At 46.2% G+C, this 23,251-nt stretch overlaps 2 protein-coding genes across 4 annotated transcripts in view; one reads left to right on the forward strand and one right to left on the reverse strand.

Moving 5' to 3' along the window:
• Window positions 1–22,193, forward strand: part of DMTF1 (cyclin D binding myb like transcription factor 1) — a 330,757-nt gene extending 308,564 nt beyond the window's left edge. For all 3 annotated transcript variants that reach the window (XM_069228717.1, XM_069228718.1, XM_069228719.1), the window contains one exon: window positions 20,953–22,193. In XM_069228717.1, coding sequence (XP_069084818.1) covers window positions 20,953–21,032 — 80 coding nt within the window. In that variant the 3' untranslated portion in view covers window positions 21,033–22,193. The remainder of the gene's footprint in view (window positions 1–20,952) is intronic.
• TMEM243 (transmembrane protein 243) overlaps window positions 22,017–23,251 on the reverse strand; it is a 184,626-nt gene continuing 183,391 nt past the window's right edge. Inside the window, exon 5 of the mRNA XM_069228720.1 lies at window positions 22,017–22,678. Within this exon, the coding sequence (XP_069084821.1) occupies window positions 22,556–22,678 (123 nt within the window). The 3' untranslated portion in view covers window positions 22,017–22,555. The remainder of the gene's footprint in view (window positions 22,679–23,251) is intronic.

Below are 23,251 nucleotides of genomic sequence, written 5' to 3' on the forward strand. Positions count from 1 at the left end.
GCTCAAGGTGGTTGTAAGAGGCGAGAGCCTCGGCAACACCTATGGAGCCAGAAAAAAGCTAGAGCGTGAACTACAAGAAGGGGAGGAACACCTTAATAGTCTGCAACACTGGATCCTGTGTCGCAAGGCAGATGATGGGGCACTGACCGAAGCTCGGAGACGAGTGGAGTCTACATGGGCTTTAGACAATGACTGCACAGAGAGGAGGACAGAACGGGCTACATGCTAGCTTGGTTACTGAAGCATGAAAAACCCTCGCCCACGATTCTCACACTTACCCGCCCTGGGGGAGGTACGGTTGTGAGGCAGACTTCCATTAATTCTCTGCTGGAGAATATTTGGCAGATGTGTACACCAGACAGACAGGTGGTGAGGAAAGAAAGGTAGCTGGCTTCTTAGACCAGGATGTACTCCCTTGTCTAACGAGGGCCCAGTTGGAGGGGTTGGATGAGGCTGTACAAGTAGATATGCTAAAGGTGGCACTATGAGACATGGCCTGGGGTCGTTGCCAGGGGTACTCTGCCTCGCTGCCCCCGGCCCTCCTAGAAACTTTGATTGAGTCCTGTAGCAGTGGAGCCCTGCTGACCCACATGCGTGAGGCCCTGTTAATTATGCTCCCTAAGCCTTGTAAGGATTCTGCGGACCCTTGCCCATACAGGCCACTGTCTGTACTCAACGTAGACGTCAAGCTCCTTGCCAAAGTCTTGGCGCAGAGATTGGGTCGAGTGAATACACACCTAGTACACAAAGACCAGTGTGGTTTTGTACTGGGTAGAAGAACCCACATGAATCTCAGGAGACTCTCCCATGGGATGCATAAGACCAGGGATGAGGTATTTGAGGGTGCCCTAGTTGCCTTAGATATAGAGAAGGCATCTGACACCCTTTTTTTGGGATTATCTGTGGGAGGTAATGCGGTGGATGGGTGTGAGCCCATGATTTCTAAAGTGGGTTCGCCTTTTGTATCAGGAACCAGGTGCACACCAGCCAGATAGTGTCCAGCGCCTTCCTCATTGAAAGGGGTACCAGACAGGGATACTCACTGCCCACCCTCCTGTTTGCCATGGCTATGAAGCCTTTGGCCATACACTTTAGAGCGGGACTGAGACACTGTGGAATTTTCATGGGCAATGTGGCGCTCATAGTGTCCGTGTATGCAGATGACACCCTACTATATGTGGTAGACCCTGAGACCTCGGTGCCCCGCCTCCTTTGGTTAATGGCACATTTTGGGCAGGTGTCAGGGCTCCATGTTAACCGCCACAAGAGGTGATTTTCCGCATGGCGTCACTTGCCGCTCAAGAGGAGGCTGAACTCCCTGAGATGGGCCTGCACTGGGAAGTGGGACACTTTCGGTACTTAGGGATGCGCATAACGCACTACCCACACCTTCAATACGATCTAAACATGGGGAGGATAATTGTGGGTCTTGCCACTTCCATACAAATCTGGAACACGCTGCCACTGTCAGTGATGGGCAGGGTGGCATTGGCCAAAATGGTGCTCCTCCCCCGCTGTCTTTTACGCTATGCAGAATTCAGCCCGTGTTCTACCTACCTCCTTGTTCAAGGAGTTGGAAAAACTATTGGTGGCCCTGGTGTTATACTGCAGGCCTAAAACTAGATTTGACAGTCGGAGGCTTTGGCCTCCCAAACCTCAAGCTCTATTATTTAGTGGACTTATTAGAGTATGTGGAATTATGGTGCGATGATGAACCCAAGTGGGAAAAAGGCACTACTAGAAGGAATTTCGGGCTGTAGATCATCGGCTGGCACCCGTTCATTGTGAGACAGAAAGCGCAGGCCTGGGAACAGGCAGTCACCCAGGTTATAAAGAAAGTACACTCGGTTGCGCCCATCTGGTAGCTGTGACCATTTGAGCACATAAAAAACTCTGTAGATATCACACGTTGGCTGAAAGGTGGGTGTAACATAGCGGGTTACCTATATTTGAATGGGACCTTCCTGAGTATGGAAGAGATGGGAGCGCAATATGGCATAGGACAGGGGCAGCTCCTGCATTATGCTAGTATATCACCCAGGACCAAGGAATTATGGACGACCTTTCGGAACGAACCCTGGGAATCACATACCCTGAAGTTGATGTTAGACCCCGTTTCCACCAAAGCAATCATATCCAGGCTATATAGTGGTCTGAAAAATGATAGGCAGATTGATCTAACATCTGCTCGTGCTGGGTGGGACGGTGACCTGGAGAGCCCTTTCACAGACGGGGAGTGGAGACACTACTGAGCACTGGTACAAGAAATGGCCAGTAAATCCCAGTTTAAATTAAAACATGTTTATTACTGACACAGGGTCTACCTGATGCCACAACGTCTACACAGGGTATACCCCATGCACACTACGGCATACACAGAGGGTGGAGTGCCCCCTCCGGATTCACCCATGTCACTTGGACATGCCACTGCATGTAGCCTTTTTGGGCGAAGATAGTGCAAGAACTGAACAGAGTGATTGGTACAAAGGTAGATTTAACAATGAGACACTGCCTGTTGGGATTGCTGTCACCTCCCAAGGGGTGTAGCAAGATGCAGTACAGGTTTGCTCACTTGGCTTTGCTGCTTGCAATCCACTGGGTGAGCTCGTTACCACCAAAAGTGAAAACATGGAAGGCTGACTTATTAGAATGGGCAGTAGCCGAGAAGTGCCATCTCCGAATAGTCCACACAGACGAATACGTAGAAAGGGATCTGGAAATATAGGGGGGCATTGTGGATCATCTGGATGTCAGAGAGGGAGAGGTGCAGGACGATGCGGGGTCGAAGGGCCCTTGGCACAGATAGTGCCACTTTACTAGGGACTTACAAGTAAATTAATTATGCCAGTTGGATAAAAGCCAATCTAATAAGTTTGAGGGAGAGGAGACAAGCAAATTAGTACTGGTTAGCAGTGGTAAAGTGCACAGAGTCCTAAAGCCACCAAAACCAAACTCCGCACAAAAATGGAGGGTGAAGGCAAAAAGCCAGGGGATGACCCTGCAGAAAGGGCCAAGTCCAACATGCAGTAATCAAAGAACATTCTATGAGTGGCTGATATTTTACTCACCATTTCTGTGTCGTAGATCAGTGGTTCTTAACCTTTGACTTCTGTGTACCCCCACTTAATCATTACTGGAATCCAGGGACCCCCCACTAAATCATTATTTCAATCCAGAGGCCAGGAGTCGTTACGAAAACCCATGCACCTCAGCTTAAGCGATTTTACTGAAATTAAGCTGTTTATTTGGATTTTTTCTAACTTCAATTGAGGCCACCCATCATCTGTATAATATTCGATTTGATGCACTTGTGCTGTTCCCATGAATTAATCTGAGAACATCAACTTACTTTTTAGCCTCTGATTGCAAATTCCTCCACATTTACAAAACATATACACTTTTTCAATTTTGCCTAATTATTTATACTTTATAAATGGATTAATAATATTTTTTCTTATTTTAAGTGAGGTTTTCAATTTTTCACCCAGTATGCCATAGCACTACACAGATAGATTACAAACAAAAGAACACAGGATTATTTTACATCACAGATCTTATGCAGTATTTTCATAGTCACTTTACACGTCATTGGTACTCATGCGCAGCTTCACAATAAACTGGGCAAAGTGTTTCACTCCAATACACAGAATAGCAAGTGAATAGGTCTACAGACAGAGTGCCTGGGCATGTGTGACAATGGCCCGCATACTGGTGGAGGGGCACCAAAACATCCAGGCACATCTCCATATAGCAATCCGGCTCATGCAGCTGACTAGCTGCCTGTCCATCAGCTGTAGGAAATTACGAATCTTCATTTATAGGATCTGCTGCACATTCTGACAAGTAGGTGTGAAGGGGACCCTATATGTCTCTGGGAAAAGCTGTTGGTGGCTATAATTTTGCATATATTTCACAATTAGTGCTGCATGATACCAGATCAGCCAACTAGTTCTGCAATGCGGGGTGAATTGGGGTCATCCCAATATATGCCAGTTCTCCTACAAGCTAACAGTAATGTGAGAGCAGCAAGACGGTGCACTCCCAGTGGCACGTCTTTGACATAGTTGAGGAGTATTATGAGAGGTGACAAGTCCACCCTATGGCCAAACATATTTGACAGGGTATCTGCCACCTCCCTCCAGAACATCTGGATGGTGCGGTACATCCAAGCTAGATGTAAGAAGTCCACATATTCCTCACCCCATTTAGGGCATGTTTGAGGTTTAGTATTATCTGCTCTGCCCTTTTTAACAGGTGTGGAGTAAGAGCGGTGTAAAATTGAAAGTGTGCCAGTTTATGACTGTGGTTCAAGTAGACAAATGCAACGGAAGCACCACTGGGCCGGTGTGATGGTATCTTCCATATTCTGTTCCCAAGCCCTGCACGTGTGGTCTGTGCATTGCGGTTAAAGTGTCAGACATAGCGAAACAAGTTTGGAAACCCAGCGGAAGAAGAAGTTTGTCAGCAGAATTGGAATGTTTGTGAAGAGGTAGAGAAAATTGGGAATTATCACCATTTTCATAATGAAAATCCAGCCCGCCAGGAATAATGGCAGCTGTGTCCAGAAATCTATCTGCGACAAGTCTGTCCTTGGCTGGGCCGTAGTTAAAGCGAACAACCATTTCCCTGTCTGTGAGGCTCAATTCCCAGGTTTTTCACTGAATCCAGCTTCCAGCGAATGGGAAACTTTAGGTCCACTTGTGGAGTGTTTTCCGTGAGAGGGACGAGTTCAGATTTTGACCAGTTAGTTGACAACCCAGAGAATCCACCAAATGTAATGATATCGGGGACTATGCGAGAGAAGTTGTATGCCAGGTGTTTCAATAAGAGGCAGCAAGAGGAGAGGACAAGCCCTCTGTGGAGGTGATCCCCCCTAGGATTCCAGCAGATCCAATGCAAGGATAAATAGTGGGGGGGGTTGAAGTGGGCAACCCTGCCAAGCATGTTTGTGTCATTCAGTAATGACGAAAGCCTGTATGTAGAACACATTTTGGTGTCCTTGCCTGGCTTGTGCAAAAATGTGATCACTGTTTCTCGTAGGGAAAGCGACAGGATCCCTCTCTTCAGGCCATGGCTATGTAATCGAGATAAGTGCAGATAGAAGTTATGGGCACCATTGAACGTGAGGTATACAGGTGACTATAGTACTTTGTAAACTCAAGAGTAATATCTTCGTTAGTGACCAATATTGTGCCATCCAGTGCTCGCAGTTAAGTAAGATGATTGCTATGTCAATCTCTCCTCAGGAGAAACACCAGTGTCCTCCCCAGACTTTTTACCTTCGCCATAATGTCTGGCTCGTGCGCACTTGCCAAAGAACTTTATCTCCCTGTCTGCCTGATCTCGATAGGACAGCATTAGATGTCATTCCAAAAGGTAGGAGGCTTGAGGTGCACAGCAGCTGTGTCATTGAAGTGTTACGTTTATCAACTCTGTACACATCCTTTGGTTCCTCAGCTTGTTTGGCTATGGCAATACCACGAATATATGCCATGAAGGCGTCCCACAAAACTGACTGGTTTGATATTAAGCCCTCATTAAGGCCTCGTGTTACTCCGAGTGGCACATTTCATCAAAGTGCATCACCTAGGAAACACCAGTGAGGTTAAGACACTGTGGAAGTGTGGAGCATGAGGACAAGCGTAACTGGGGAATGATCGGATAGCGTGCATGATAAATGTGTCATTTCGGAAACCCAGGAAGCTATAACTCTCTAGATCAGCCAGTATTCTATTTGGGATCACTTCATGTGGGGTGGGGGGGGCGAGTAAAAAGTGTATTCCTGTGAGTCTGCATGTCGGGCACACCAGATATCAACAGTGTTATGCCGTCCAAAATGTCGAACATTGCCCTCAGGGGGTATGATTTTGTGTCACGTCTGAGTCTTGCTGTGTGTCCAGTACCACATTTAGGTCCCCAACCCATAGGATGGTGTTTTTTGGTAAAGATTATCTGTAGTTCCTGAAAGAAGACCGGTGTATCAATGTTGAGTGTACAAGTGTTGACTATAGCATTGTCAGTGTCCTCAAGGAGCCAATGCAGAATGATATATAACTCCTGTGTGCCCTTATGTTGGTGTGTGAACTTGAAATTTACCCTTTACTGAATCAAGATACAGACTCTTCGTGGCATTCAAGATATAGGATGCAAAACATCTGTGGTTGCTCCATCTTCCAGCATAAGTCGTGGACCCAGATAGTGGGAAACAGGTTAACTGTAAACAGCCTATGTCAGCTTTGTAACGATCTAGATAAGTGAGGATTTGTTTGCCCCCCACGTTCCAGGTTATAAAATTCAGTGTTTTAGCAGCGTTAGATGCTATGTATGTATATGTGTGTGTATATATATATATATATATATATATATATATATATAAAATAATGTCACATACCCAGTGCATATCTGTTGGTGGCATGTAGTGCTGCAGATTCACATGCTATGCATTATTCTGCCATCTGGGGTTGTGCTCGAAGTGTTCCAAGTTGTTTCTCTTCGAAGAAGTATTTTCCGAGTCACAGGATTGAGTGACTCCTCCTCTCAGTCATACTGCGCATGGGCATCGACTCCATTGTTAAATTGTTTTCCCGCAAAAGGGTGTAGGAAGGAGTGATAGATTGTAAGAATATAAATGTTGTATAACATTAGTAAGTAAAAATAGATGTCCATGCAAATGTATCTACATATAATAAAACTGCAATGACTACAGGCTTCCGGGGAGGAGGGAGGGTGCTTGTGAATCTGCAGCACTACATGATATGAACAGATGTACACTGGGTAAGTGACATTTTCCGTTAGATGGCATGTGTAGCAGCAGGCACACCTGTTATGCATAGACTATAAAGCAGTTACTCTCCCCAAAATTGCAGTGGCTAGCCTGTAGGAGTTGAAGTTGTTTGAAATAATGTTCTTAAGACAGCTTGGCCAACATTGGCCTGTTGCTTTGAAAATACATCTACACAATAATGTTTGGTAAATGTATGAGGAGTAGACCATGTGGCAGCTTTACATGTGTCTGCATTGGTATGTTTCCTAAGAATGCCATAGACACACCTTTTTTCTTGTGGAATGTGTTCTAGGTGTGATTAGAAGTTGTCTTTTTGCCTTAATGTAAAAAAAAATTATGCATTTAACAATCCATCTTGCTAATCCTTATTTGGAGATAGATTCCCTTTATGTGGTTGTTGAAAAGCAACGAAAAGTTGTTTTGTTTTCCTAAATTCTTTAGTTCTATCACTGTAGTACATTAGAGCTCTTTTGAGGTCAAGAGTATAAAGGGCTCTTTCTGCAACTGAGTCTGGCTGTGGATAGAAGACTGGCAATTCCACTGTTTGGTTTATGTGAAAGGGTGAGAACACTTTTGGCAGAAATTTGGGATTTTTTCCAAGTATAACATTGTTTGTGCACTTGGAAAAAAGGTTCCTCAAAAGTGAATGCTTGTATTTCACGAACTCTTCGCGATGAAGTAATAGCTACTAGGAAGGCGACCTTCCATGTCAAAAATTGAATCTCACAAGAATGCAGGGGTTCAAAAGGTGGTTCCATTAGTCTGGTGAGTACGATATTTAGATTCCAAGTAGGAACAGGTGGCGTTCTAGGTGGAATAATACGTTTTAATCCTTCCATGATGGCTTTTATAATTGGAACTCTGAATAGAGAGGTGTGTTGAATAGTCTGCAAGTATGCTGATATTGCAGTAAGATGGATTTTAATGGATGAGAAAGCTAAATTTGATTTCTGCAAATGAAGTAGGTAGCATACAATATCTTGTATTGATGCTGTAAGTGGATCAGTATTTTTAGATTAACAGTAATAAACAAATCTTTTCTATTTACTAGCATAACATTGTCTGGTGATAGGTTTACGTGGCTGCTTGAGCACTTCCATGCATTCTAATGGAAGTTTTAGGTATCCAAATTCTATGACTTCAGGAGCCAAATCACTAAGTTGAGAACACTGGGGTTTGGATGCCTGATTTGACCTTTGTTTTGTGTTAACAAATCCGGTCTGTTTGGAAGTTTGGAGTGAGGTACTACCGACAGGTCTAGAAGTGTGGTGTACCAATGTTGTCATGCCTATGTTGGGGCTTTGAGTATCATGGTGAGAGATGTCTGATGTAGTTTGTTGACCAGAAAGGGAAATAGTGGGAGAGGGCGGAAAAGCGTAAGCAAATATCCCTGACCTTTTGATCCATAGAGCATTGCCCTTGGATAGAGGATGTGGGTGTCTGGATGCAAAGTTTTGGCATTTTGCGTTTTCGCTTGTTGCAAATAAGTCTATTTCTGGTGATCCCCACTTTTGAAAGTACTTTTGAAGTACATGAAAGTGAATCTCCCATTCATGTGTCTGTTGGTGGGTCCTGCTTAGGAGGTCCGCCAGCTGATTGTGTATTCCTGGAATGTATTCTGCTAATAGATGAATGTGATTGTGGATTGCTCATTTCCCTATTGTCTGGGCTAAAAGGGACAGTTGGGACGAATGTGTCCCGACCTTGTTTTTGAGGTAATACATGGTCGTCGCATTGTCTGTTTTTATCAAAACAATCTTGTGTTTGAGAAGGAGTTGGAATACAGCTAATAATTCTAAATGGTTTATGTGAAAATGTCTTTGTTCCGAATCTCATTCCCCCTTGAATGGTAAGGCTGTTGAGATGAGCTCCCCAACCTATCATTGATGCATCTGTTATTGTGGTCTGAGGCATAGGGTCTTGAAATGACCGCCCCTTCATTAAATTGCTGAGATTCCACCATTGAAGGGACTTGTGTGTTTGGCGGGCCACCAACACTAGATCGTGCAATTGACCCTGTGCTTGAGACCATTGTTGTGAGAGGCACTGTTGTAGCGTCCTCATGTTGAGTCTTGCATGTGGTACTATTGCTATGCAGGATGCCATCATTCCTAGGATTCTCATGATAAATCTTACGGTGTATTGTTGATTTGGCTGTATTTGTGGTATGAGATTTTGGAAAGCTTGTATCCTTTGTGTATTTGGATATGCTAGGGCTCTTTGCGTATTTAAAAAAGCACCTAGGTAAGCTGAAGATGAGATTTTTGGTAGTTGAGAGTGAACCCTAGTGTATGTAAGGGCTCTATTACGTATTGAGTGTGTTGTTGGCATTGTATAAAATTGCTTGATTTTATTAGCCAGTCGTCTAGATATGGAAAGACGTGAATGTGTTGTCTTCTTAGGTAGGCTGCTACTACCGCTAGACATTTTGTGAATACCCTTAGAGCTGTTGTTATGCCGAATGGTAGAACTTTGAACTGATAATGTTTTCCTGCTATGACAAACCTGAGGTATTTTCTGTGAGCTGGATAGATGGGTGTATGGAAATACGCATATTTGAGTTCTAATGAAGTCATGTAATCTTGTTTTTGTAGTAGGGGAATGACGTCCTGCAGAGTTACCATGTGAAAGTGTTCTGACAGGATGTAGAGATCTGAGGTCTAGGATGGGCCTGAGAGTGCCATCCTTTTTAGGAATAAGGAAGTATAGTGAGTATACTCCTGTTCCTTGTTGAGAATGTGGGACAATTCTCTTGCTTGTTTTAGTAGTAGCAATTGCACTTCTTGTTGTAATAGAACATTGTGTTCTGGGGACAGCCTGTGGTAACGTGGAGGAATGTTTGGAGGGGTAGAAATAAATTCTAGGCAATAGCCATTACGGATAATTGACAACACCCAATGGTCTGTGGTGATGTTTTGCCAATGGGAGTGGAATTGCTGCAGTCTTCCCCCCCTCCCCACAGGAGAGGTGTGGGGTTGAGGGATGGTAAATAAGTCACTGTTTAGATGGTGTAGTAGGTTGTTTTGAGGTTTGGAACATTTCTCTGTTTCTAAAATATTGGCCTCTGTAAGACCCTCTAAGTCCCACTCTCTAGTATTGCTGCTGCTGCTGTCCTTGCTTTGCCTGGGAGGTAGAGGCCTCAGTGGATTGTGGCTTAAATCCTCCTCTAAACTGTTGCCTGCGAAAGGAGCCTCTATTCGGTGTTGTGTATAATGTTCCCATTGCTTTGGCAGTGTCTGTCTTTCCTCAATTTTTCTATGACTGTATCAACTTCAGGGCCAAACAAATGCTTTTTATCAAAAGGCATGTTGAGTACTGCCTGCTGGATTTCTGGTTTAAAACCAGAAGAACGTAGCCATGCATGTCGTCTTACAGTAATGGCAGTATTGACACTTCTGGCTGCTGTATCTGCAGCATCAAGGGCAGACCGTATCTGATTATTGCTAGTAGCCTGACCCTCCTCTACAATCTGCTGTGCCCTTTTCTGATGTTCCTTTGGGAGGTGATGTAGGAGTTCTTGCATCTTGTCCCAGTGGGCTCTATCGTATCACGCTAGCAGGGCAATTCTCCATTGGTTGGCCACCTGTGAGGCCACTCTTGCAGCAGCATCAAATTTCCTACTTTCCTTATCAGGGGGGAGGAGCATCCCTTGATGATTGGCTATTAGCCCTCTTTCTAGCCGCACTCACTACCACTGAGTCTGGAGGAACTTGGTGTGTGATATAATCAGGGTCTGTAGGAGCAGGTTTGTATTTTTTGTCAATACGCGGAGTAATTACTCTAGCTTTGACTGGCTCACTAAAAATTTGATCTGCATGTTTAACCATAGCAGGTAACATAGGGAGGCACTGATATCTAGAGGGGTGGATGATAGAGTGTTACACAGGAAATCCTCTTCTAGGGGTTTAGAATGTATAAGTACCTCATGGTAAGCAGCTGCCCTGGAAACAACCTACCTGTATGCAGTAGTATCCTCTGGTGGAAAAGGTTTGGAGGGGTATAAGTCAGGGTCAGGAATAGGATCTGGGTCGTATAGATCCCAAGGATCGAGGTTTCACCATGTAAATACTGCGAATGCCTTGGTGAAGGTAAAGGTGGTGGGCTACTGGGTGGAGGTGAAAAGGAAAGCTGTGGTGAACGAGGGGGAGAAGTAGGGGAAGGTGGTGGCTTCTTCTGTTTATACATTTTGCTGGTAGTTGAGCAGTGTCTAATTGTTCCTGAAAGGTCAGCTTCCTTTTGGTTTACAGAGGAGGTGCAGTAACTATTCTGCCAGTCTCTTTGTGGATGTGAATTCTGGATTTTTCATGCAGCGATTTTGAACTCGATCCTAGGACTCCAAAAAGACTTCTTCGAAGAAAAATAACTTGTAACACTCCGAGCCCAACACCAGATGGCGGAATAATGCATAGTATGTGTATCTGCAGTTAGCAGCTACACATGCCATCAAATATATATATATATATATATATATATATATATATATGGGTGACATATTCCCTATAGTATATTGCCGATTGAATGTGCATAACTGTGTGTTCCATGATGCTATTGGAATCAAAAATATTTGGAATACAGGGAATCTTGGTGATACACACCATGGGCAATGTCAACGCATCAGGCCCATCAATCAACACTTAGGTGACTATCAAACAGCGGGGCAGGGAATGAAGGACATCCACACAATTGTGGATGAAACTAGACGGAGGAGGCAGCAGCGCCCTCATGCCAGAGCACCCAACAGGTGTCCACAGTCCGTCAAGCCCAGGCTGTCGCCGGAGTGGCAGCTACTCACTCTGCACCGATTCGTGGGGATGATGCGCCCAACCTGGGTGGTATCGTCTTTGACTGTAAGTGCCTTTTACAGAAGGAGTGGGCCTGGGAACACCTAAGATGTCCAGTCAACTTATAAACGTGCAAGGTGTAACATGCCATAGTGGATACCTTGCCCACCGAGCTATTTCTTGACCTCCACAAACTTCTTGGACAGTGTGGTCAGTCAAATTGGGGTGTGTGTGTGTGTGTGGATCACTAGTGTTGGAGGTCCTCGTTCTTGGGCTAGGCTCCAGACTATGTTACAATCCAGAAAATTCAACAAACGAGCTATCAGTGGACGCAATCCCAGGGATCTATGTGCTCTTTCGACTGAAAAATCCTCTGAAAAACTAGATCTTCCAAAGAGGTCTGACAGCTAGGCTTTGACAAAGATTTCTGGTCGCCCCATGTTGGTGGATTCGGCCATGTCAGCTAAGCAGATTTTATTGCGTTCTGATCTTGCTTCCAGATCTTCATTTTTGGCCATTGTCACAGCAAAGTGTCTTTCTATTTGGGACATTTTACCAGCAAGAATGGTAGCGCCATCCTCTAAGTCTGATATACACCTCTTCGCTCCATCCAGCCGGGTGTTATACTTATCGAGACGTGCCATGAGTCTATCTAATCTAGTGGCCATGGAGTCAATTTTAGTGTCAATATTGTGTACCTTGGCTTTGAGCGCCAACAGTATGGGATCCGTCTCCGGGTGCATTGTGCCATGTTATCTGGGAAGCGCAGGCTGTGTGGTCTCTTATTGGGCAGCTCTGCGAGAGTCAAAGGTCAGCTTACTCTGCTAGTTTTTGCCTTTTCCCCATATTTAGGCTACTGTGGCAAGGGTAGCTACTAAGGATATCAAACAGCGTGCAAGCCACTACCATTAGGCGTGCCAATGCTCTCCTGTACCTGGTGTCGGGTGCAGCAGTTAGTGCCAGCAGAATAGAGGAGGCTGAGGCCCAAGAGCAGAGCTTTGTGACAGTAGCAGACTGATAGGGGCACTGTTATGGAGGATGGCTTCATCAACTCTGCCCATCAGGCCGCTCACCAGTCTCTCCACACCCTCCCAGGCTCTGGGAGGGTGCAGCTCTTAAGGCTCCCCAAGACGCCAACCACATTATGAATACAGCCTTGCAGGAATGACAACCAGACAGGTGTGACAGCTTGATCTTCGGTCATCTAACTCGGCAGGGGGCCAGCTGTGGTGACCTGAGGCTCACCGGTGGACCCTGTCACCGCCGGGCCTCTAAAGCCCACTTTGGCATCATCACCAGGCTTGGGCCTGCAGTCCCGCTTCTGTCAAGTCCCACATGAGCTGGTCCTAGATGCACTGGGTGACGGCCACACTCGCCAGCAGGGACCCTTCTTCCCCCCCACCCCCGTTCTGGGAAGTGTGGGCTGGGTAACGCAGCTCCATGCTAGGCAGCCATCTTGGTTGCCGGCATGACCGTGTCCCCTTTATTATTTATTTTTTCAAGAAGTCATGGTTCCCCTGACCACAGATTAAGAATTGCTGTCATAGATTATGTTGAGTTGAACATGAGCCCTGGGTGATAGTTGGATATTATTGAATCTACTTTACTGAAACATCAACTTTAATTGGTCTGCTTCTCTTCTGCTGCGCCTGTTGTATTGTATGATTAATAGATGAAAATATGTTGTATGAGTTAAGTGCTTTATCTATTGCATGATGTGATAGTGACTTGTTTGATCTAATAGAGACTGCTAGCTGCAGATTCCTTAACTTTCCCCAGGCGTCAGACTGGATCCGGAAAATGTTTCATCAGCAGTACCCCTGTGCACCGGTAGGTGGCGCTGTCTGCGCCAGAAGTGAGGTCCTGCTGACGTCAGTTATTTTCTTTTCGTGTCAGTTAACACTGACCTGAAGAAGAGCTACCCCTCTGTCATTTTTTGACAAGATTTTTTCAATGTTTTGTCTACTTCCTAATTGAGGTTTTACCACCTGGTGTGTTGAGGAAGACCGTTTTCAAACTGTGTGGTGCCTGCCACCACGCCATGTCGGTTACGGGCCCACACCTCATTTGTCTGTGGTGTCTGGAGCACGACCACAATCTAGTCGTGCTCCAACTGCCGAGCCATGGCGCCAAAGGCTTTGACGAAGCAGTCCCTAAAGCTGCTAGCGGCCTGGCAGGTGACTTTCTGTCACGCACCCACTCAGAAGTCTCAGTCCTGGTCGAGAGGTCGCTCCAGGAGCCGCAAGTCCTCTGCGACCCACTCAAAGTTGTTCGGGTAAGAGGCACAGAAAGAGGACTTCTCCTTGTCCGTTGGCCAACGCGACAAAGGAACATTGGTATTCAAGGCACTGCTTTTTGGAGCCAGGGCCGACTGTGCCTCCCTGCTTTTCCGGGAGCCAGAGCGACCCCCGTTGAATTCAAGGAGTTTTACAAGTCCATGTGCCTCGTCTTTGAGTGGGCCAACCCCTCCAGAGCTCCTTTGGGCCCCATGGGGGTGGGGCCATCTGGTTCTGTGGTAGCAGCCCTGGCGGGCCCCCATGGATCCATACCAATGTGACCTTCCCGAGGCTGATGCTCCCAGATGCGCCAGACCTATTTCAATCCCTGAATCCAACATGGAGCGAGAGCAGAATCGACCAATGCCAACAGGACCAGTGTGTCCCAGGTTGGACTGGTGTGAGGAACTGGGTGATGCCAGCGGATTGGACACATCTCCAGATACCAGTATGTTTCCTTCCCTGTACCTTGGCTATGGAGGAGGAAGCTGCATACATGACAGTGGAAGAGGGTGGCTGAGGTTCTGGACCTTGAGTTGCCCTAGGTGGCAGTCAACACTAACATCTTGATGGAAGTGCCACAGCCGGGAGCTTACTCCTCTGAACTCGTGCTCCCTTTCACTGAAGCATTGATGGGTGCCCTACAGAGAATCCGGTCCAAGCCCAGCACAGGGGCTTCTGTGAATAGGACGATTGCCGGCTGCCACCGCCCGCTCCAGGGAACCCAAATGTTTTCACTGAGCACCCTATCTCGGAAAGCTTAGTGATCCAGGCTTCCACTTCCCATGACGCGTTCCCTAACACACCACTGGACAGGGAATCCAGGAGGCTGGATAGCTAAGGAAAGAAAATGTTTACTTCCTCCAGCCTTGCAGTCAGTGAACACCGCAAGCTTATTGGATTGCTATTCATATACAGTGTGAGCCACAGTTGCATAAGTGCTGCCAGAGGACACAGAGGAGGCCCGGGCCATTCTCTCACAAGGAGTCAAGGATGGGAGGGACGCAGAAAAGTTCACAATTTGCTGTGGTTTAGACATGAACACACTGCGTAGAGCAGGTTCCATGACGGTGGCGCTCAGATGCCATGTCTGGTTGAGAACGTCTGGCTTCCCTTATGGTCATGCCCTTTGATAGCAACCGTCAAGGCAGACTCTGCGCTGGAGCAGTTTATGGACTCACAGGCTACGGCCAATAATTGGGACTCTGAGCTGTCCCGCACATAAATCCCAGTCTGCCTTTTCCCCCTTCAAAATCATGGGTGTTTAGCTGGTGGCAGAATCGGCCATCAGCTCCACCACTGCCACTCCATAAGATCAGACAGGTGGGTCTTACAGATCATTTGGTGGGGCTACTCCCTCCCTTCGAATCTACCCCTCCGTCGTATGACCAGCTGACTGAGGATCATTTGTCCTTGCTCTGCGAGGAAGTCCAGGCTTTCTTGGCCAAGGGAACCGTAGAGATAGTTCTAGGGCCATAAGTAAGCTGTGGTTCCTATTCCTGCCACTTTTTGATTCCCAAAAAGGACAAGGGTCTGCGTCCTATCCTAGATCTACAAACCCTCAACCTCTTACTCAAAAAGGAGAAGTTCAAGATCCTTACATTGGCTCCGGTCTTGTCTGCTCTGGACCCAGGAAACTAGATGGTAGTGCCAGTCCTGCCTGCCCATCAGTGTTATCTGCAGTTAGGATAGGCCACAAGCACTTTCAGTTCACTGTGCTTCCCTTTGGCCTTACCAGCCTCTCTCCCCCCCCCCCCCCCCCCCCCCCAATGTGGTCACCAAGGTGATGGCACATCTGCAGTGATTAGGGGTGCCAGTCTTCCCCTATCTCAAAAACTGGCTGTTTAAGGCAAGCTTGCCCCAGGCTGTTGTCTCCCACCTCCAGACAATGGCAAACCTCCTGTTTTCGCTGGGGTTCACTATAAACCTGCCAAAGTCACACCTGACTCATTCAGGCTATGATACTAATGTTTCAGCCTCTATCCTGGGTTTTGGTGAGAATAACTCAGAGGCTGCTGGGCCTCATGGCCTCCTGCAACTCGTGCCTAGTGGAATATGCAGGCTCTGCAGTGGGACCTGAAGTTCCAGTGGGCACAGTGTAAGGAAATGCCTTCCTTGGCATGGTTACCCCCTAACTTTTTGTTGATGCCAGTTAAGATTGAAAGTGTGCTAGGACCCTGCTAACCAGGCCCCAGCACCAGTGTTCTTTCCCTAAACTGTACCTTTGTTCCCACAATTGGCACAGCCGTGGCACACAAATAAGTCCCTTGTAAATGGTCCCCCTGGTACCAAGGGCCCTGATGCCAGGGAAGGTCTCTAAAGGCTGCAGCATGTGTTATGCCACCCTGGGGACCCCTCACTCAGCACATGCACACTGCCTCACAGCTTGTGTGTGCTGGTGGGGAGAAAAAGGCTAAGTCGACATGGCACTCCCCTCGGAGTGCCATGCCCACAACCCACTGCCTGTGGCATAGGTAAGTCACCCCTCTAGCAGGCCTTACAGCCCTATACCACAGGTGAGGCCACAGTTGCATGAGCACTATGCCCCTACAGTGTCTAAGCCAAACATTAGACATTGTAAGTGCAGGGTAGCCATAAAGAGTATATGGTCTGGGAGTCTGTCAATTCCGAACTCCACAGTTCCATTATGGCTACACTGAAATCTGGGAAGTTTGGAATCAAACCTATCAGCACAATAAATGCACACTGATGCCAGTGTGGAATTTGTATTGTAAAATACACCCAGAGGGCATCTTAGAGATGCCCCCTGAATACCAGTCCGACTCCTAGTGCTAGGCTGACCAGTTTCTGCCAGCCTGCCACAACCAGATGGGTTTCTGGCCACATGGGGTGAGTGCCTTTGTCAATCTGTGGCCAGGAACAAAGCCTGCCCTGGGTGGAGGTGCTTCTCAACTTCCCCTGCAGGAACTGTAACACCTGGCGGTGAGCCTCAAAGGCTCCTGCCTGATAATGAGAAAAACAAGGAGTCACCTACCAGTCAGGACAGCCCCTAAGGTGCCCTGAGCTGAGGTGGCCCCTGCCTTTAGAAATCCTCCATCTTGAGTTTGGAGGATTCCCCCAATAGGAATAGGGATGTGCCCCCCACCCCACCCCCCCCCCTCTTCCCCCCAGGGAGGAGGCACAAAGAGGGTGTAGCCCCCCTCAAAGACAGTAGCCATTGGCTACTGTCCCCCAGACCTAAACACACCCCTAAGTTCAGTATTTAGGGGCGACCCTGAACCCAGGAAATCAGATTCCTGCAACCTGAAGAAGGAAGGACTGCTGACCTGAAAGCCCCGCAGAGACACCAACTGACTTGGCCCCAGCCCGTCTCCAGACGCAAAGAACCTGCACAGGGACGCATCCAACGGGGCCAGCGAAACTCTGAGGACTCAGAGGGCTGTCCTGCACCTAAAGGACCAAGAAACTCCTGAGAACAGCGGCACAGTTCAGAAACTACAACTTTAAAGAGCCTCTCACTTCCCGCCAGAAGCATGAGTCTTCACTCTGCACCAGACGCCCCCGGCTCGAGTTCAGGACAACTAACACCGCAGAGAGAACTCCCAGTCGACTCCAACGACGTGGACACCCTGTGTCGACCCCCCCTGCATCCCCACAGCGACGCCTGCAGAGAGGATCCAGAGGCTCCCCCTGACCGCGACTGCCTGGTAACAAAGGAACCAGACGCCTGGACCAAGCACTGCACCTGCAGCCCCCAGGAACCACCTTCCCGTGCAGGAGTGACCAGCAGGCGGCCCTCATCCTAGCCCAGCCGGTGGCTGGCCCGAGAAGCCCCCCTGTGCCCTGCCTGCATTGCCTAAGTGACCCCGGGTCCCTCCATTGCTTTCTATAGCAAACCTGACACCTACTTTGCCTACTGCACCCAGCCGCCCCGTGCCACTGATGGTGTGTATTGTGGGCTTGTGTGTGTGTGTCCCAGTGCTCTACAAAAAAAAACCCTGGTCTGCTCCCCGAGGACACAGGTACTTACCTGTAAGCAGACTAGGACCAGAGCACCACTGTTCTTTATAGGCGCCTATGTGTTTTGGGCCCTCCTTTGACCTCTGAACCTAACTGGCCCTGTGTTGCTGGTGCTGTGGCTTTGGGGTTGCCTTGAACCCCCAACAGTGGGCTGCCTATGCCCAGGAGGCTGACTGTGTAAGTGCTTTACTTACCTGAGAAACCTAACCAAACTTACCTCCCCCAGGAACTGTTGACTTTTTGCACAGTGTCCACTTTTAAAATAGCTTATTGCCATTTGAACCAAAACTGTGTGTACTACTGTTTAAAGTTCTATACTTACCTGTGTGAGGTACCTTGCATTTTATGTACTTACCTCAAATCTTGTGGTTCTAAAATAAATTAAGAAAATATATTTTTCTATATAAAACCTATTGGCCTGGAGTTAAGTCTTTGAGTGTGTGTTCCTCATTTATGGCCAAAGTGTGTGCGCGCGCGTGTGTGTATACAACAAATGCTTAACACTACCCTCTGATAAGCTTACTGCTCGACCACACTACCACAAAATAGAGCATTAGTATTATCTAAGGGGAACCCTTGGACTCTATATACAGTCAACTTCCTACACATAGCATCAGGGGAATCTCTCAGCCATGGTTAAGATCTTGGATGGAACTGTATAAGATCTGCAGTGGTGGCCCAGGAACCATGATTGGCTCAAATGCAGACCCCTCTCCCTTCCCCAACCAGATCTGACAGTAGTGACAGATGCGTCACTCCTAGGAAGGGGCGGCCATCTGGGAGAGGTGGAGATCAGAGGACTCTGGTCTCTGGCAGAATCCAGACTCCACATCAACTTGCTGAAGCTCTGAGCAATCTGGCTGGCATTGAAAGCTTTTCTACCCTCAAAGGGAAGTCTAGTGCAGGTGTTAAAGGACAGCACAGCTGCCATGTGGTACTACAACAAACAGGGTGAGGTAGTGGACCCTTTCTCTGGACGTGGCTGAAACAGCAGGGCATATCCCTAGTGGTTCAACATCAGGCAGGTTCCATGAACGCCAGAGCAGACTAACTCAGCCGTCGATGCCTATCAGATCACAAGTGGAGTCTCCATCTGAAGTTGGTGCAAGGTCTCTTTCAGGAGTGGGGAGAGCCTTGGTTAGATATGTTTGCCTCCCCCGAGAACACACAATGTCACCAGTTTTGCGCACTGGAGTTTAAGGCAGTTATTGCTCGGAGGCGCTATACATCTCAAGTAGGGCTCAGGCCTCCCGTACGCCTTTCCGCACATACCACTCATGCCCAGAGTTCAAGAAGATTAGGAACGACGGGCCCAAGTCATCCTTGTGGCTCTGGACTGAGCATGGACAGTCTGGTATCTGAACATGAGCATCGATCCTCGGATCAGGCTTGCCTTTCGGAGGATCTTCTGTTGCAGCAGCAGGGTGGGAGGGGGGGTGTTACCTCCACCCAAACCTGTCAACTCTCTGCCTTCTTGTATGGCGCTTGAGTGGTGACAGTTTTCAACCTTTGCGAAGTCTGTTATATTATTCTGGCAGCCAGGCATCCCTCTACCAAGACGGTATACGTCTGCCGGTGGAAAACATTTGTATTATATTACACAGAAAAGTCTATTGACCCGCTTTCTGCCTTTCTCGGATGTCCTTTTTATTTTTACCCTTGTACTCTGTTTTGGGTACTCTGAAGGGTTACCTTTCTGCTTTGTCTTCCTTCTTATGGCTGTTTGACCAACCCTCTTTATTTAAGTCCCCTTTTGTAAATAGGTTCCTGAAACACCTTCTACATGTTTCCCCTCACCCCTCCCTTCTCCTTTAATTATGCCTCAATGGAACCTAATTTTACACTCTTAATTATACTCCTTTCAAGCCTCTACCCAATTGCCCCGTCCAGCTGCTCACTTTTAAAACAGCATTTCTTGCGGCAATAACACCTGCTGTAGGATGAGTGATCTGCAGGCCTTATTATCCAAGCGTCCATCCATGTCCATTTTTCCAGACAATCTGGTGTTTCGCACTCGGGCCGCTATTCCTGCTGAAAGTGGTAACACCACTCCATGTGCACCAATCTGTCACCTTGCGTACTTTCTATGATCCTCCACATCCCTCCAAAGAAGAGGAGTGACTCCACTGTCTGGTCCCAAAAAGTGTGTTATCATGCTTCCTTGACCACACACAATAGTTCCAGGTGGACAAACAGCTCTTCGTTAGGTTTGTTGGAACGAAGAAGGGTCGGGCAGGGCAGAAGCTATCTTGCGATGGGTCGTCCTCTGCATCAAAATCTGCTACACACCGGCAAAGAAGCAGCCTTCTGAGGGCCTACAGGCTTATTCCACCAGAGGTAAAGCTGTGGCCATTGTATAAGCACATGGAGCCTAGTCCTGGACATCTCCCAGACAGGAACGTGGGAATCCCTGCACAAGTTTACCAAACATTACTGCCTTGACAGTCCGCTCCACAGGGATAGATATTTCACCCATTCGATCCTGCAGAACTTCCTAGTTTACATTTTGTTCGCAGTCCCACCACCGGGGATGGTTTTGCTTGGGTATCTATTCAAACGTAAGGAATATGTGGCTAAAAGTCTTTCAGATGAACAAGTTACTTACCTTCGTCAATGCCTTATCTGGTAGAGACAATAACTAGGAGCAGAATACTTACCGACCCACCCATCCTGCCTGTTCTGTGGACAGATTTCTAGAGTTAGGGATGATCCCTTTCAGGGCCCTAGTTTGGACACACCAGTGTCAGTGCACTTTATGGCTCTGCGCTCCTGATGTGGAAAGTTGGGAAAAGTAACTGACGTCAGCCAGCCGGGCTGCGCCTTTATAGGTGACACAGAAGTCACTTCTGGCACAGACGCCGCCGTGCAGAGCCAATCACCACCACCACCACCCACTGGCATGCAGGGGTATTGCTCACGAAAAATATTCTAGATCCAGTCTGATGCCCGGGGAAATTCAGGGGTAAGGCATCTGCGGCTAGATGTTACGGCGTTACCAAAGGTAAGTAACTTGTTCTTTAGCTCATCTCTTTTGGTTCAAAAACGGAACATACAAGTTGAAAACAAAACTGCTAGAAGATTCCGTTATTTTGTGCTCTGCGATTTTCTAACAAAATGTCTTTAAATCTAGATCCAGTGTTGGAGCACAATGAAGAGGGATCCCTCATCGTTGGATCGTCCGGCAGCTCAAGATCACAAAAAAGATGCTGAAGATTTCGGAACTTGTAACTAAAGAAACAGTCTAGCATCTGTATAAGTAGCACTTCACTGTGTGAAGTTGTAGTTGGAGCCAAAAATAGTTTCTTCTTACGAAGTAACTTTCATAGCAATTATTTCTTTCTTCTCAACGCTGGGTATTTTACACTGGCTATACACACTTAAATCTATATACCTCAACTGAAGCCTTGAAAAGTTACTCCGTGTTCCAAACCCAAGTTTGCAAAAATGTGTTATTTTAAAGGTTTGTTTAGAACATCATAACTCCGCCCCACCCCCCTTTCTGTTCTAAATTCTACAGGGTGAGGCAGATAATGTATGACGCGCTTGCAGCAATAAACCAATATATATATATATATATATATATATATAAACTCCGTGTTCCAAACCCAAGTTTGCAAAAATGTGTTATTTTAAAGGTTTGTTTAGAACATCATAACTCCGCCCCACCCCCCTTTCTGTTCTAAATTCTACAGGGTGAGGCAGATAATGTATGACGCGCTTGCAGCAATAAACCAATATATATATATATATATATATATATATATATATATATATATATATATATATATATATATGCTAGGTTTCACTCGTTACAGTCATCAGTGTTAACCAGAACGCACGTTCTACATACGGACAAGAAAAATGTCTGTTTGGTAACTAACTTGCACTAAATGTATTTTGTTAAGTGTACAGAAAAGCCATTTTGTGCTTTCGTGTTTTTTACTGTGGGATACTGGGAGGGAAAACAGGCGGCAAACAGTAATCAAATACTGTTTCAAATATTTCGATTCCTAGACAAGCAATCACTATACACATCCTGCTTTCGGGCGGCAGTTCTATAGGTTGTTTAACAACGTACGCTTTGTACCCTATTCCAAGAATAAAGAATATAAAGAACTCAGACCTTCTGAATAGATTTGCAGCCTGGCGTATTAGAGTGGTAAATAATTGTAAATAAAAACGCAAAAACACATATGTAAATTATTTTATTTATTTCTGTAATTTAACTTTTATATTCAAAGCTCGTCTTTCACAGTTCCATAAAACAGTTTTGTTCATGTGAAATTAAGTTGTCACTTTAAACTGTTGTATAGTGAACGGGAACAATTGTACATTTGTTTAAACAAAATAAAGAATATTTGTGTTAATGCACTCTAAGATGCCATACATTCAGGTCTTTGCAATGCTTCTATAATCATGTACTAAAAATTGCAGTTTTTGCTTTTCCATAATAGAAAACGTTCTGTGCCATTTGGCTACACTGGAATAGTATTTTAGTGCACCATAGGCTCTAGGAAAAAAATACTATGCAGTGTACTTTGTGCAATGGCAGTAACTTCCAAAGCAGAGGGAATCGATGTGTTTCTCCATGAAAAAGTTGTCGCTCTACCTGGAAAAAAAACAATGTGTCTCTTCTGCCTCGTTTTTGTGACAATTTCCGTAGCCTTTGTAGTCATTTCAAGCTTTAATACAAAATGCTCTTGGTACAGCTTTATATCTCGAGAATCGTGGAGTCATTTTCCCACATCGTGGAAGTACAGATTGGCACATATACATAACAAGACTATGCAGAATGAAATATAGTAAATCAGATTTCTAAATTTAGGTTCCAGGTCTCCTTGTCGATACCAGAATATCTGCATGTGGGAAGAAAGAAATTGTCTAGCATTAGAGACTACAAAGTGCACGTTAAAAAACAAATTAGGACTACAGTTTTACAGTCATTTGCTTCCTTCATAATAATCGGATTAGTTAGTTACTTCCTCTTAAAATATATATATATTTTTTTTTTAATCCGTATGTTCCTTCCAGCAAGGCTAATAACTAGAATGGAAATACAATAACCAGCTCTTAAATGAGGCACTGCAGAATCACACTCTTGTGGTCTGTGATTCAAGGCTCGCGCACATACACATAGTTTCAGTTAGCTGTTAAAAATATGCTAATCCTGGCACTAAGCCTGTAATAGTGGAAGAGCACAGAAATTACTTACCTGAAAGTAATTTAGTGCCTATTGTGGCACTATCACTTTGTACCAGTCTCAGGCGTGGATTTATCGCTAAAACACCTTTTATGACATTATTTCCTTAGGTACCAACTAACACTACATATACCCTGCCACTACCGGATGCTGCTTTAGAATACCATTACTAACAAAGCTAGTGTGGTGACTGAAGGACTGACATAGGGCAGACACTTTGATTAAATGA

This window comes from Pleurodeles waltl, chromosome 4_1 (assembly GCF_031143425.1).
Source record: "Pleurodeles waltl isolate 20211129_DDA chromosome 4_1, aPleWal1.hap1.20221129, whole genome shotgun sequence".
Taxonomy (NCBI): Eukaryota; Metazoa; Chordata; class Amphibia; order Caudata; family Salamandridae; genus Pleurodeles; species Pleurodeles waltl.